At 47.6% G+C, this 15900-nt stretch overlaps 1 protein-coding gene and 1 long non-coding RNA gene across 3 annotated transcripts in view; both read right to left on the bottom strand.

Moving 5' to 3' along the window:
- Nucleotides 1–1980: 1980 nt before the first annotated feature.
- LOC123349399 lies at nucleotides 1981–9478 on the bottom strand. The gene is made up of 3 exons (XR_006573527.1): nucleotides 8598–9478; nucleotides 8283–8507; nucleotides 1981–2680 (listed from the first exon to the last, which is right to left on the bottom strand). It is a non-coding gene; the product is annotated as an uncharacterized LOC123349399 (long non-coding RNA).
- Nucleotides 9479–12187: 2709 nt separating this feature from the next.
- The window catches only part of CHST4 (carbohydrate sulfotransferase 4), a 49505-nt gene continuing 45792 nt past the window's right edge, over nucleotides 12188–15900 (bottom strand). For both annotated transcript variants that reach the window (XM_044986768.1, XM_044986769.1), the window contains exon 2: nucleotides 12188–15059. In XM_044986768.1, coding sequence (XP_044842703.1) covers nucleotides 13892–15059 — 1168 coding nt within the window. In that variant the 3' untranslated portion in view covers nucleotides 12188–13891. The remainder of the gene's footprint in view (nucleotides 15060–15900) is intronic.

Raw genomic sequence — 15900 nt, 5'->3', positions numbered from 1 at the left:
CATGATGTTCCTGTGATTTTTCTAAGCTCCTAAAAGTTAAGTGCTGTGACACTGAGAATTGCAAAGTCTACATCCCTTCATGGATCTCACCCCAAGTTCCAGAACCATCAGGCCCTGTCTGAGAACACCCTACCAGAAACTCCTCTTTACATCACAGCTCAACTGACTGTTGCTGAGCGGAGAGAGGCACCTCTCAAGTAGGCAGGTCATAAACCATTTAGGGTTTTATAGGTCAGAGCCAACTCCTTAAACTCCACACAGGAGCCAAGAGGGAGCTAATGCAGATTAGAGAGCATCACTGTCACATTATCCCTGCAATATGGAACACTAAAGTGGGCAGCTGCACTCTGCACAAGTTTGTGCACCCGTGTTGATCTCAGGTGTAGCCCCATACAGAGTGCATTGCGGTGTCTACTTCTGAGATGACAAAGGCCTGGATGATAATAGCGAGGTCCCCAAAATTGATAGAAACTTGTGACCTCCAGGCAAGGCCCAGATGGAAAAAAGTTCCCAGGTCACTGCTGAAATATGATCATCCTAAAAGAAGTGGGACCAACACCCCCATAAATGACAAACTTGGGCAGCCAGTGGTAGACACACACCCTGCAATCAAATGAGAAATGAAATACTATCTCTTGCTGCTTTCCCAAACGTACCACCATCACTACCTTAGATTTTTTCTGGAATGAGCTGTAGCCAGCTCGCCCTCAATATGCCCCCCATCTCAATGAAGTATTGGTGCTCAACTGCATCGTCTGGGCAGAATGAGAGAAAGACAAAATGGGGAGTCATCTGCATATTGATAACGTTGTATTCCATGCCTCCTCACTCACCCTCTTTAGAGCCTAAAATAAGGGAGGGTGGGGGGTCCTAAATGGAGCCCTGTGGAATCCCACAATACAGAACTCTTGAGAGAGAAGAGCAAATAATCTGAGCGGTGTCCAAAAGACAGGAATTAAGCACTGAAGAGCCGTCTGCCTACTCAGATTTTCTGGCAAATTAACACCACCTTACGATCAACAGTATTGGAGGCAACTAAAATATCTAACAGTACCAGTGTAGACAGCTGATCACCACCCTTAGGAGGAAATCGTCAGAAAAGACTAGTACGATCCCCATGCCAAACCTGGGGCTGCTCACAAGTTGGTGAGGTCAAGGAGAATCTGAGGAATTTAGATAATGTGAGTTGTCTCACCAGAATCTTCTCCACCAAATCTTTTCCATAGTCTAACTCAAAAAGGGAAGCTTTGGATACCAGAAGCACTGATGCAGAATTGGTGAAGAAACCATCACTCAGCATTGATAGATCATAATCAGCCAGTTTTTTATGGTCACTATATGGGTGGCAGAGTGATAAGGTAGAATAGTTAAGAAATCTTTATAGATAGCATATATAGATCTTATATATATCTTGTGGCTATACTATACTGTTGAGTTGCTAAGGGGTATGAATCAGTATTGGGTGTTAGAATTGATAACATGGTCTTTAATTTGAATCCAAATTACAGACTTATACCCAAGCTCTAAATACAGAGCAAAGTAAATCAAATAGCCTTTTTATAAGTCATTCTATTATTAATTTCTTCAATGATCTTGTAGTAGCTGAGGCCATTGTTTAAGATTCAGATTCCTGCTCTGGAAGGAATGACTAGCATATGGCATACAGTCATTTGTAGATATTCTGCAGGACAGGATTTACATTTACAACAGAAATGGAAAAACACATTGAAATGGAATGTAACAAGGCTGTGCTGAATAGACGGATAGACTGATGAGCTCACATCCAGGGCCGGCTCCAGACCCCAGCGCATGGGGCGGCATTTTACCGGCAGGGCGGCATTTGGCTCCGGCGGACCTCCCGCAGGCATGACTGTGGAGGGTCCCCTCTTCCCGCGGCTCCGCTCGAGCTCCCGCAGGCATGACTGCGGTGGGTGCACTGGTCCCGCGGCTCGGACGGAGCCGTCGGACCACTGGACGGTCCGCAGGCACTTCTGCCCCGGCCGCGGGACCGGGGGAGGGCGATGCGAGTGGCGCGGCGCACCGCCCTGCTTGGGGCGGCGGATTTTCTAGAGCCGCCCCTGCTTGTAGGCATCATTAGAAAAAGTACCCTGAACCAAGGGTGACAGAGAAACAAGATAATTTTGTGACGGGAAGGGTCATATAGTCTATACCCTGTCTTGCTGCAAGAGGGACCCGCTCTCTTAACAAGCAGAACCAGACACATATGGTAATGTCTCCCGTGGAAATTGACCCTTTGCTGAAGATGGTTTAACTGCTAGTGCAGATAAAATAAAACTATTTTCAGCTCCATTACAGAACGTGTGATTGAGACTTTCCTTTGCTAACAACCATTTTCAGCAGCAGGTCATTTTCCTAGTGTAGAGAAGACTCAGGCCTTGACTAGGAAACCATCTACCATAAGCCTTGCCTTCTTTAGTTTCAGATTATGGCCACAGTTGGTTGAGCAGATCCTTCCATAGATACTTACACACACAGCATAATAGAATCTTGCCTTGGTGCCTTTTTTTCCTAGGCTGGTCATGTTTAGCTCTAGCAGTCTTTCCTTCCATTGTCCAGATTAATCTTGTTTGTTCAGTACCTTCCCATCGTCTTGACTTCCTGACAAAGTCAGTGATTAGCCCTGACCACAAAATTCCAGCTCCAGCCAGCTGAGGACCTTCTACAGGAGAATGTGCCATTAGTAATTTATTGCTCTTGTGCCAGTTTACTGCCACATGCTACCACCCCCCTTCCTATAATCCTAGGTCTCTTTCTTCCAGATGCATTGCTCTTTTTGAGTCCCCGTCCTACCATTAATATTAACATACATGGGAGAATGTTCTCTGTAAAGACTACAAACATACAGAAATTGACTGGTTTTCAAACCCAGGATGGGATAGCTGTTTACATACACGCAGAGTTTCTAACGTGACAGGCAGTGCTCCCCCCTCCCTAGTTCCGGCCTAGGCCCCACCACCACTCCATCCCTTCCCCCAATGCTTCTCCACCCGGCCTCTTTCCTCCCTCAAGCACACCTGGCCCTCACTCCTCCCCACCCCCACCCCCAGCACCTCCTGCACTCTGCGGAATAGCTGATCGGGGCAGGCGGAAGATGCAGCATTGGGGGTGGGGGGGAAGCTGCCAGTGGGTGCTCAGCACTCACCCTGTTTTTTTTTATCTGTGGGTGCTCTAGCCCTGGAGCACTCACGAAGTTGGCTATTTTCATGGGGGAATAGGGGTAGGAGTATAATGACTTTAATACACACACAATCTTTCTATTATTTACTATGTTTCTAGCCCTTCTGGGTGTAAAGAAAATCTTTAAATTATGAACACCTGCAGTCATTAGGCATACTGAAGACAAAGTACCAGGGAATGTACATTTCCATGATATTTTCATTAACAATGTGTAAGTTATATAATTTTAAAAGTAAGATTGAGTTTATAAACATTACAATTTAAGTCTGACTTTGGCTATAACAAGATTGTCTCTATCATAACGCGTATATTTCTGGTTAAAACACCTCAAGCAATTCTGAGCTAGAGAGTCACTAAAGAGAAAAGTAGGTGGGATTTGGATGGTGGGTGAAAAAGGTTGAGATTAGGGCTGTCGATTAATTGCACTTAACTCATGCGATTAACTAAAAAAATAGTGATTAATCACACTTTTAATCACACTGTTAAACAATAGACTACCAATTGAAATTACATATTTTAGATGTTCTACATTTTCAAATATATTGATTTCAATTACAACACAGAACACAAAGTGTACACTGCTCACTTTATATTATTTTTATTACAAATATTTGCACTGTGAAAGTGGTAAACAAAATAGTATTTTTCAATTCACCTCATATAAGTACCATAGTGCACTGTCTTTATCATGAAAGTGCAACTTACAAATGTAGATTTTTTTTGTTTCATAACTGCACTAAAAAAAAAACACATAAACCTTTAGAGCCTACAAGTCCACTCAGTCCTACTTCTTGTTCAGCCAATCACTAAGATAAACAAGTTTGTTTACATTTACAGGACATAATGCTGCCCTCTTCTTATTTACAATGTCACCTGAAAGTGAGAACAGGCGTTTGCATGGCACTTTTGTAGCCGGCATTGCAAGTTATTTACGTGCTAGATATGCTAAACATTTGTATGCCCCTTCATGTTTCGGCCACTATTCCAGAGGACATGCTTCCATGCTGATGATGCTCATTAAAAAAATGTGTTCATTAAATTTGTGACTGAACTCCTTGGGGGAGAATTGTACGACTTCTGCTCTGTTTTACTCGCTTTCTGCCATATATTTCACGTTATAGCACTCTCAGATGATGACTCAATACATGTTGTTCATTTTAAGGATACTTTCACTGCAGATTTGACAAAATGCAAAGAAGGTATAAATGTGAGATTTCTAAAGATAGCTACAGCACTTGACCCAAGGTTTAAAAATCTGAAGTGCCTTCCAAAATCTGAGAGGGACGAGATGAGGAGCATGCTTTCAGAAGTCTTAAAAAGAGCAAACACTCTGATGCGGAAACTACAGAACTGAACCACCAAAAAAGAATCAACCTTCTGCTGGTGGCATCTGACTCAGGTGATGAAAATTAATATGTTTCGGTCCGCACTGCTGCAGAACTCGTCATCAGCATGGACACATGTCCTCTAGAATGGTGGTTGAAGCATGTGTGATGGAGTAGGGACTGTCTGGGTGGGGGATGGGAGAGCCAGGGAGGACTTTAGGTGATGGACAATACCTGAGCCTGTAACCTGAGCTAGGCGGGGGGGAGGGGAGGTCAACACCTTTGCCGGGAAGCTAGCCAAGGGCAGAGAGCCGAGTGGAGAGGGGTGGGTCAGTTTCGGTTCGGGGGCTAGGGGGGTGCAGTGCAGGGAATCCCAAGCTGGGAACTAAGCTCCCTGCAACCCCAGAAGGATCAGTTTGAGGGGTCCTGGCCGTATTTCCAAGCTCTGCTGTAGCCAGCATTCCTGTTGTCCAATAAACCTTCTGTTTTACTGGCTGGCTGAGAGTCACTGAGAGTTCCAGGAAGAGGGGTGCAGGGCCTGACTCCCCCACACTCTGTGACAGCATGAAAGGACATATGAATCTTTAGCACATCTAGCACATAAATATCTTGCAACGCCAGCTACAATAGTGCCGTGCAAACACCTCATCACTTTCAGGTGACGTGAACAAGAAGCATTATCTCTTGAAAATATAAACAAACTTGGCTGAACAAGAAGTAGGACTGAGTGGGCTTGAAGGCTCTAAAGGTTTACATTGTTTTATTTTTGAGTGCAGTTTTTTTTAAAACATAAATCCATATTTGTAAGTTCAACTGTCATGATAAAGAGATTGCACCACATTATTTGTATTAGGTGAATTGAAAAATACTATTTCTTTTGTTTTTTACTGTGTAAATATTTGAAATAAAAATAATAGAATACAAAGTGAGCACTGTACACTTTGTATTCTGTAAAAAAAACACGAGGAGTCCGTGTGGCACCTTAGAGAGACTAGCAAATTTCTTTGGGCATAAGCTTTCATGGTCCAGAGCCCACTTCATCAGATGTATGATGTAAAAAAATACAGGAGCCCACTTCATCAGATGTAAAAAATACAGGAGCAGGTATAAATACATGAAAAGATGGGGGTTGCTTTACCAAGTGTTAGGTCAGTCTAATGAGTTAAATCAATTAACAGCAGGATACCAAGAGAGGAAAAATAACTTTTGAAGTGGTAAGAGAGTGTCCCATTGCAGACATGCATCCCTACATGTCTGACGAAGTGGGTATTCACCCACAAAAGTTCATGCTCCAATACGTCTGTTAGTCTATAAGGTGCCTCAGGACTCTTTGCTGCTTTTACAGATCCAGACTAACACAGCCTCCCCTCTGATACCATTCCAGACAGTTGACAAGAAGGTGTGAGTAACAGTAGGGAGAAATTAGTATTGGGGAAAGCAAGGACTGGCCTGTCTCCCAAGGTCTGTGAGAGTGAGGGATCGTCCTTCGGGATAGGTTGTAGATCCTTGATGATGCGCTGGAGAGGTTTTAGTTGCGGGCTGTAGGTGACAGCTAGTGGCGTTCTGTTATTTAATTTGTTGGGCCTGTCTTGTAATAGGTGACATCTTGGTACCCTTCTGGCTCTGTCAATTTCTTCACTTCATCAGGTGGGTATTGCAGTTTTAAGAACGCTTGATAGAGATTTGGTATCCTGCTGTTAATTGATTTATCTCGTTAGATTGACCTAACACTTGGTAAAGCAACTCCCATCCTTTCATGCATTTATACCTGCTTCTGTATTTTTTACTTCATACATCTGATGAAGTGGGTTCTAGCCCATGAAAGCTTATGCCCAAATAAATTTGTTAGTCCCTAAGGTGCCACATGGACTCCTCAGTTTTTTTTGCTGATACAGACTAACCCGGCTACCACTGAAACCTTTGTATTCTGTATGGTAATTGAAATCAATATATTTGAAAATGTAGAAAACATCCAAAAATATTTAAATAAATGATATTCTATTACTATTTAATAGTGCAATTAATTGCATTTAATGTTTTTAATTGCTTGACAGCCCTAGTTGAGATCTCTGCTTTGTGGAAGCAAAGAACCCAAATCCAACAGAAAAAGCCCCAGTTGTATTGAATATTTTCTGTCAGACATAGGATCTCTTGTTCTGAGATGTGAGCATGAAAGATCTGGCTAGATTCAAGCCTGGGAAGTGTTTAAGAAGCAAAAGTAGGGTGTGCCTTCTATATGCCAAAACCTCGGTGTAAGTCTCTGTCAAGTTACTGACCTCCTCTCACTTCCACAGATCAATGGCTGACCATGCTAAGCTTAACATAGGATGACAATATGAAGAAAATGCAAAACAGAGAGTATGGGGTTTCATATCTACCCTCTACTGGGCCACGCTGAACCAACTAATCCATAGGACGCTTCTTTCCACTAGCATCTGGCCTGATACTGAAAGCCTTACTCACACAATGAGTCCCTCTGAAATCAGTAGGACTGCTCAGGTGAGTAAGTCTTTGTAGAGCAACATGAACTGTTGTCCATATGAGTCCTCTCTCATTTCCTGGTGAGGGCAGCAAGATGTGCACACAGACCAGTCCTCCAGAAGCCAACACTTCACATGCATCAACCTGACAGCGCGGTCACAGTGAGAATTTGTGAACTGGGCTCTCCAGCTGGCACACAGAACAGGGTGTTTCAGGAGCATGCATGCAGAGATACACCTCTCATCATACCAGGCTGAGAGCAAGCCCTTCTCAGCCCCACCCCTCCATAGCACCAGACAGAGCAGATAGAAACTGCCCTCTCTGGGTCTTGTTTCTTAAGCTTTTGAAATGGACGGAGTATATTTGTATCATCATTGCAGCCAGATGCCCCATTCATGGCCAAGGCCCTACTGCAGTAGATACTATAGCGAGGCAGAACAAAAGATGGTGCCTGCTTCCAAATCTAAGTATGAGACAGCTGGATACAGACAGGCATACAGAGAAACAATATTGGTCAGCATGACGGGCAGTGGGATGGTGTTTCTGTTAACCCAGGGGAACCTCTTGCTGGCTGTGTCCTTGCTGCTGCCTGGAGAGCAGGGGCTGGGCTCGGCTCATACAGGTTAAGGGAGTGCTCCTTTAGCTGAAGTGGAGAGAAGCTGCATTTCAGGGGTCTGGTCCTGACTCCCAGGGGTTTGAGAGATTTAATGTGTCTGTTGCCTATGTAACACCAACAGACCCTGGTCGTCGGCCGTCAGGATTGAACCTGGGGCCTCTGGAGCTTAGTGCATGGGCCTCTACAGCCTGAGCTAAAAGCCATAGGCCTGTTAGCTAAGGTTGTAGAGCAGAGTCAGTCAGTCATGTTTTTTTTTCTCTCTCCCCATCTCTCCAAAATGGTTTGCAGACCACATCCTCTTCTTGCCTCGACCCACTCCCTCAGTCTGCACACACCTGACTCTACTCCTGTTTCATGCACTCACTCTGATTCCTGCTCCTAGTTCCAGGAGCTCAAAGGGAAGGTTTCTCTGTTCTGGGAGACTCATGCAAAACTGTTGATCCTTCCCCTCTGTCTGGGGGCTGTGCCCATCATCCTGGTATCTGAACACTCTTGCCTCCTTTAAAAAGTATGTTCTTAAACTAGATTTTGTGGTTTCCAAACACTTTTTTAATGGGTCTACCTTAAAAAAAAAGTCACTAACAATTCCCCATGTGAGTGTAGCAAGGTAGCAGCAGCGTACTTAAACGTTCTGCCATAGCATTGTAGGTAAAAGATCTTACCTTACTCCATTGATTCAACATGCAGTTTTGGAGTTTCTTCTTTCCTTTTAAGGTGCGCTGTGTGGTATTGGCAGTGCTTTGCTGGGAGCTTTAATGGGCTCCTACAAAGAGCAGGGAGCCAAAGTGCTGGACAGATTTCTTCAGGTCTCCAGGACTAACAAGACTCTAGAGGAGCCTCCCTTCCCTCTCCTTTGCACTCCAGTTGCAAGGAAGGGGGCTTGATACCTGTAGTTTTAAAAGTTTATAAACAAACTACATTTAGTTACAGTTAAGATTGCATCAGGATCCATCCCCCTCCTACCCCCCCCATAATACCTTTAAAGGAAGTGGTCATCTGAAAGGGACTTTAGCAATGATAAAGGTAGAATAACATCCCAAGTGCATGGAGAGTGTGTGACAGTCAGATGTGCTGAGCTGCTGATACAAGAACACATGAGATCATCATTGAGGTTTTGTGTGAAAGCCCAAGTTGAGGTGCAGTTGCTTTTCAGTATATATTGGAGGTGGAAGGAAAAGCCGTTTGGAGCATTTTATCCACAGCATCGTAGGCAACGTATGTGAAGGTGGCAAGTAATGAAGCCAACTTTTTGTTTCCACACTGTTAAGGTTTTGGGTGGGTCATGATGCAGCCTTAACTGTCACCAAATGTAGCTTTTGTTATACAGGCGTGGTTAGCTCATGTGATCAGAAAGAGAAAAGGGGAGCTGCATGTGCTTGTGAAGCAAGAGAGAACCTGTGCTGCTAAACCCACTGCAGGCTGTACCAACCCCCTGAAGGATGTGAGATGCTGTGATATGGCTCAATCCAGTCTGTGTCTACGACACACTATCCCCGTGTGGGAAGGCAGTCTTACCACCAAGTACACTTGTGCCTCAGTTTCCTCTATGGGTGGCAATTTTCTTCCATCTAGGTGGGAGACTGGAAGAGGTTTAGCCTCCAAGTCTTCCAGATTAAAATGTCCAAAATAACCCATTAACATAAGCCTGTCATCTGCTATCACAGCCTCAATGGTCTTCCTGCCCTCCTCAGGGCACACCTGTTCTCCCCTTTGTGGCAGAGTGTAGCAATGTGACAACTCACCGCTGCAGCGCCTCATCCAGGGAATTAGCTCTTTCCACTCAGGAGCAGCCTCTGCAGGCTGGTGTCCTGCTTTCCGCTGGCCCTGGTGTCCCTCTCAGACCCTGGTGGCCCTTACCTCAGGGTTCAGCCCCGTGCAGTACCCCACAGTCTCACTGGGTCTCCCCTCCCCAGGGAACCCCCAGCCCCCTATCCCCACCTCACCTCAGTCTTGGCTACTGCCAGTCACCTTCTAGCCCCCGCTCACTGGGGCAGACTGCAGTATAATTGCCACTCATCATCACTGGCAAGGAGGGCTTGGATCTGCTGCCCCTGCCTACCCTTGGGCTGCCCCTCTGCAACCCCAGTACCCTTCTTGGCCTTTAACAAGGCCTGCAGCCTGGGGGTTTGCCAGGGTGGAGCTCCCCAGCTGCTCTGGCCTTTCTCCAGCCTTGCTCCACTCTTGGTGCTGTGCTGGCCCATCCCTCTCCACCGCTGGAGAGAGACTACTAAGCTCTAGCCTAGCAGCCCCTTTATAGGGCCAGCTGCAGCCTGATTGGGGCATGGCCCAGCTGCAGCTGCTTCCCCAGTCAGCCCAGGCCTCTCCAGGGCTGTTTTTAACCCCTTTAGGCAGGAGCAGGGTTACTGCCCCTCTACACGGAGTTTAGTCCTCTACCCTTTGAGGCAATAGCTCAATAGTTCTCATATCCCTTCTCAGGGTTTAGTCTCTTTGGGGAGCCTGGCAAGTTCTTCCCATTACATCCCTTCTTCCTCTGACCTTATTACCTCTTTCTCCTACCTGTCTCCACTCGCTCCCTAGAGTCTTTGCAATCACTGCAAACAGCTGTGGCCCTTCCTAGGCCAAGGTTAACTCTTTCCATGTCAACCCAGCACTAAGAGTGTAGACGTCAGTACACATGACAGAAGTCCAGTTCCCTGCCAGCCCAAGGATGTAGCCTCTCACAGACTTTTGGAACCTGATACAGCCAGGCGTGGCTGCACTCCCCTAGTATGTCTAATGACTGTATTTGTCTGGCCTACTAGTGTGAAATATCACTCATAAACCTTCAAACCTACTAATCTGTGACACCTGCAACCCAGACATGTGACCAAGGACTGAAATGTGAGACACCTGTATTCTTTTGGTGATTCACACCATAATTTATTGATTATCCCAGTTTTCTTCTGACTGTGTGAATCACATGTAATCAGAATATCTCCCATGCAGATCAGCAGGAGCATCTAAACATTCAACCGTCAGATTCCCAGTTCAGACTGCTACTGCTTTAACTCCTGAAGTAATTGCCTGTCTGTGGACCATCAACTAGAGAAGGATTTCACACACACTATCCCAATGGGTGATGCTCTGTTTTCTAGACAGCAGGAGAAGTATTTATTCTAAAATACACTCTATTAACAAACAGTACTTTGTATAACTGATATTGTCTGAATCAGCAGCAGAAGGAGCAATGTAGACCCACAGCCCAGAGCATTTCAGATTTACTGCAAAAGGGGCACCAAAAAAGAACTACCCCTATAAAACGAAATGTTGCATTCTTAAAATGAATAGAAATCTACAGCAGGTGCTACCACAGCACCATAATAGTACATTTTGAGGGCTTATTATTTGCCTTTTGATTTCTGAGCCTGACGGGTGCACTTGGGGGCCATGTTTTCAGATTTTTCTTCACCAAACATCAGAAGACGTGTGATAAAAACACAAGAGTTAGCAACTCTGCATTTGAGCCCTGTAAGGCTAATCTGGAGAGAAGATGATGACTGTAAGGGGGCTATGCCCCCTTACTGACACTGAATGTGTCTTTTGGTTGGTCCTCTCCCAGTGCTGCAAGAAAGGGGAAGGTCTGAAGAGGAGTCAGGATCCTGAGACTGACAGGTCCCCAGGCCAATGCAGAGAGGCTAGCACTCCAAGTCAGCTGGATTGAGAGGACTGGCAGGTGTGAGCCGGGGCTCCATGTCTAGTTGGCAGCCAGTATCAAGTGGAGTGTCCCAAGGGTCGGTCCTGGGGCCGGTTTTGTTCAATATCTTCATTAATGATCTGGAGGATGGCCTGGACTGCACCCTCAGCAAGTTTGCAGATGACACTAAACTGGGAGGAGTGGTAGATATACTGGAGGGTAGGGATAGGGTCCAGAGTGACCTAGACAAATTAGAGGATTAGGCCAAAAGAAATCTGATGAGGTTCAACAAGGACAAATGCAGAGTCCTACACTTAGGACAGAAGAATCCCATGCACGGCCACAGACTAGGAACCGAATGACTAGGTAGCAGTTCTGCAGAAAAGGACCTAGGGGTTACAGTGAACAAGAAGCTGGATATGAGTCGACAGTGTGCCCTTGTTGCCAAGAAGGCTAATGGCATTTTGGGCTGTATAAGTAGGGGCATTGCCAGCAGATCGAGGGACGTGATCATTCCCCTCTATTCGACATTGGTGAGGCCTCATCTGGAGTACTGTGTCCAGTTTTGGGCCCCACACTACAAGAAGGATGTGCAAAAATTGAAAAGAGTCCAGCGAAGGGCAACAAAAATGATTAGGGGTCTGGAGACATGACTTATGAGGAGAGGCTGAGGGAACTGGGATTGTTTAGTCTGCAGAAGAGAAGAATGAGGGGGGATTTGATAGCTGCTTTCAACTACCTGAAAGGGGGTTCCAAAGAGGATGGAACTCGGCTGTTCTCAGTGGTAGCAGATGACAGAACAAGGAGTAATGGTCTCAAGTTGCAGTAGGGGAGGTTTAGGTTGGATATTAGGAAAAACTATTTCACTAGGAGGGTGGTGAAGCACTGGAATGGGTTCCCTAGGGAGGTGGTGGAATCTCCTTCCTTAGAGGTTTTTAAGGCCCGGCTTGACAAAGCCCTGGCTGGGATGATTTAGTTGGGGTTGGTCCTGCTTTGAGCAGGGGGTTGGACTAGATACCTCCTGAGGTCCCTTCCAGCCCTGAGATTCTATGATGAAAGCCAGAGGAGCCAGAGCTATGGCAGTGCTGTCCAGGTGCACCAGTGGGGAGCCAGGGCTGAGCTACAGCAGAGTGCGGTGGGGCCAGAGCCATGATAACGGACGCCAGCCATGCCACAAGCAAATTGGAGCTGAGCACAGTGAACAGCAGGGGAAAGTGAGGGGGGCCCTGGGCAGAAGGCTCAGTGGAGGGAGATGGTGCCAGACAAGAGGGCCTTGAAGGCTAGACTGGGAGTAGGGACCATGACCCCAATGGGAGGGCTGATGCTGGGAAGAAGCGTCCTGACACCTGGAGCCTGAGAGCGTGTATCCCCCACCCCTCACCCCAGAGCAGGTGTCTGACCCATGGTGTCACAGCAGTGCAGCCAGGACTTGGGATGTGTAGGGATAGGCTGTGACTAGCCCCGGAGAAAGTGTAGTTGATCATTGTGTTGGTTTCTGGATCCTTTCACCATCTCCATTTTTCCCTGATTGGTTTACAGTTGCTGGTTAATAAATTGTACATGGTTTAAACTCAGTGCAACGATCACTGGAGCAGGGAAGTGGCTGGGGAAGAGAGAGTGGGGAGACCGTAGCCCTGGTCCTGAGCAACCCATAATGAGACTGGGGGTTAAGCCCCCCGTGATCCTGGCCCCAGCTTTATCGGGGTTACGAGGGCAGATGGGAGCAAGGCAGAGGAGTTCTCAAGCTCAAGCAGGCATCCAGTAAATATTGTTGAAGTGGCGACTCAGAACCTGTCACCTCCAATTCTACCTGGGGCAGTATAGAAGCCAGGCAAATTCACCACGATAGCAAGACCATCCCCTGATTACATGTAGTTTGACAGTGATATGAAAACTAACTGAGTGTACCAAGGATACTTTGGTTACCTGAGTTTTAAACCTGTTCTAGGACTCTTAATACTTGCATAGATTCCTAGATGTTTAAGGCCAGAAGGGAACATTGTGGCCATCCAGGCTGCCTTCCTGCATAATACAGGACAGAGAATTTCATCAAGTGATTCCTGCAACAAACCCATAATTTATGATTGAGCTAGAGCATCTCTTCTAAAAAGACACTAAGCTTGATTTAAAAACTTCAGGTGCTGGATAATCCACTAAATCCTTAGGTAAAAATGCATAAACTCTGGGATTTACATGGAATTTGTACAGGTAGGGGCCTGAGTGTCTGACACTCATTGTGCCTCCTGGTCTCCAGGAATACACCTGCTAATTGTGGTTTTATTGGTGTTTAATTAAATTGGTCTTCTGGGAGATTTCTGACTCTTTTGGGTCCGGTTACTTGGATGTGCTGTTCCCTCGCAATTGCGTTTTCTCCTTTTACTGTCCCACCTAAACAGAAAAAACAAGGTTTGCTTTGCTGCTGGGTCTTTAGTGTGGAGACTGCAGAGCAGAGTTAGGCAGGGAAGAAAGTTAGCAGTGATCTCACTGCCTCCAACTGTGCTCTGTTTCAGGTGCTATTATCACTCTGTACACATGTGCGTGCGTGCGCACACCCACACACACACACATTTTCACTTGTGCACACAGTTCTGAATTCTGCAGCCTTCAGCTGACAAACATGAGGCAAATTTTCTGCATTCAGTTCCCCGTGTCACTGGGTGGAAGGCTCTGGGTAAATAACAGGTTCAGTGCCATATCCTTCTGTTCTTCCTCAGACATCACTAGTTGATAACCCAATAGGTCCATGGCATCTTTGCACACGTTTTGCAACTGTGCTATTTTCTGGAAGGGCAGGTTCTTCCTCCAGGCCTGAGACACATTCACTGCATCTCTGGAGCCAGTGTCAAAGGCCTGCGTCCCCAGGCCTTTCCCATGAGTGATGTTGTACACCCACACCTGAAGTTTGGGTGTGAAGTGGAGCTCTGCAAACCTATATATCTGTGCAGCCTTTGCCAGGGGATCACTGACAATATCTTCATAGCGCACCAGCATGTAGCGGCCTTTGAGGAAGCTGGGAAGGGCCTGGCTGCCTTCAGTGTAAATCCGGATGTGACTTTTACAGATTTCCTGCATCACTTTGTAGGGCCCCCTCTCCCCTTGGTTATTCTGGGGCCCCACCACAATGTTACTGTCGCGCATCAGAGCAGCCAGTGTTTTCTCACGAGAGTGGAACACAGCCCTGGGGTCACGAACCAAGTGAATGATTTTGAGATTCAGGGAGGGGTCAGTGAGAAGGGGATAGAGAACTGTCAGATCAAAGAACCGGACCTCCTTGATGACTGTGTGGCTATAGGTCTTGCAAGCTTCCTCCACCTTGCTGAATGGGTACTTGCCACAAAGGGTCTTGCAGGCGGTTTTGGAAATGATGTGGTTGCGCTGGAAATGGTCACATGCAGGGGGGGAGCACAGGGCCCGGCTGGCCTCCCACTGAAATAAATCAGATTTATTCCTCTGTGTAGACATGTAGGCATCAAACACAGACATGTCGCACAGAAAGACAGACCTGATGAGGTCACGTGCTGCCATCTGTAAGGCTTTGGCCCTGTTCTGGTACATGGCTGTCCACACGTGCCAGGCAGGCTCCATCAGGTAGAAGACATCAGGGTGCTGGCTGAGGAGCTGGCCAGTGAAGGAAGATCCTGACCGCCAGGAGGAGAGAATGAGGATGTGCACCCGAGCTGGCTTCTTTTCCTGGGGGGAATAGCTGCTGTGAAGCTGAGCGAGGAAGCAGATGAAAACAACTGACTGAATTCCCAGGGCCACTATCACTATTGTCTTGTTTGACTTCAGCATGGTGGCTAAGAGCCTGAGGAGAGAGAGAGAGAGAGAGAGAGAGAGCGCATTCAGATTGTTGGGTTAACAAACACCGTGGGAAGCCCAGGGCCGGTGCAAGGATGTTTCGTCCCCTAGGCGAAACTTCCACCTTGCGCCTTCCCCCGTCCCCGAGCCCCCGCCCTGAGGTGCGCACCCCCCACGGCAGCTCCCCCCCTCCGCCCGGAGGCCCCCCCCCCACGGCAGCTCCCCACCCTCCGCCCTGAGGCCCCCCCCCCGCGGCAGCTCCCCATCCTCCGCCCTGAGGCCCCCGCCCCGCGGCAGCTCCCCACCCTCCGCCCTGAGGCACGCCCCCGGCCCGAGCTCGCCTCCTCCCCAAGCACACCGTGGCTGCTTCACTTCTCCCGCCTCCCAGGCTTGCGGTGCCAATCAGCTTAGGCACCGCAAGCCTCGGAGGCGGGAGAAGTGAAGCAGCCACGGCGTGCTCGGGGAGGAGGCAGGGCAGGGGTGAGCTGGGGTGGGGAGTTCCCTTTGTCCCCCCCACCCCCACTTGCTGCAGGTGGCCCTCCCCGCGCTCCCCTGCCCCAGCTCCCTCCGCCTAAATGCCAGCGGCGACTGGGGTGAACGAAGATCCGGCTGCCGTGGTCGCTGCCGAAGAAAATGGCGCCCCCCAAATCCTAGCACCCTAGGCGACTGCCTAGGTTGCCTAAATACTTGCACCAGCCCTGGGGAAGCCGGGACACTCAGGACTGGACCTCAGAGAAAACCGCAGCACCCCTGTTCTGGGGAAACAGAGCGCTGCCTTGCCAGCAATGACATTCTGGCAGCAAATTTGAATGGTCTCTGGTGAAAGCAGATAAAAGGGGCTGTGGGCC

The sequence above is a fragment of the Mauremys mutica genome, chromosome 14, assembly GCF_020497125.1.
Source record: "Mauremys mutica isolate MM-2020 ecotype Southern chromosome 14, ASM2049712v1, whole genome shotgun sequence".
Classification (NCBI taxonomy): domain Eukaryota; kingdom Metazoa; phylum Chordata; order Testudines; family Geoemydidae; genus Mauremys; species Mauremys mutica.
This window is presented reverse-complemented; position numbering and strand designations above follow the sequence as displayed.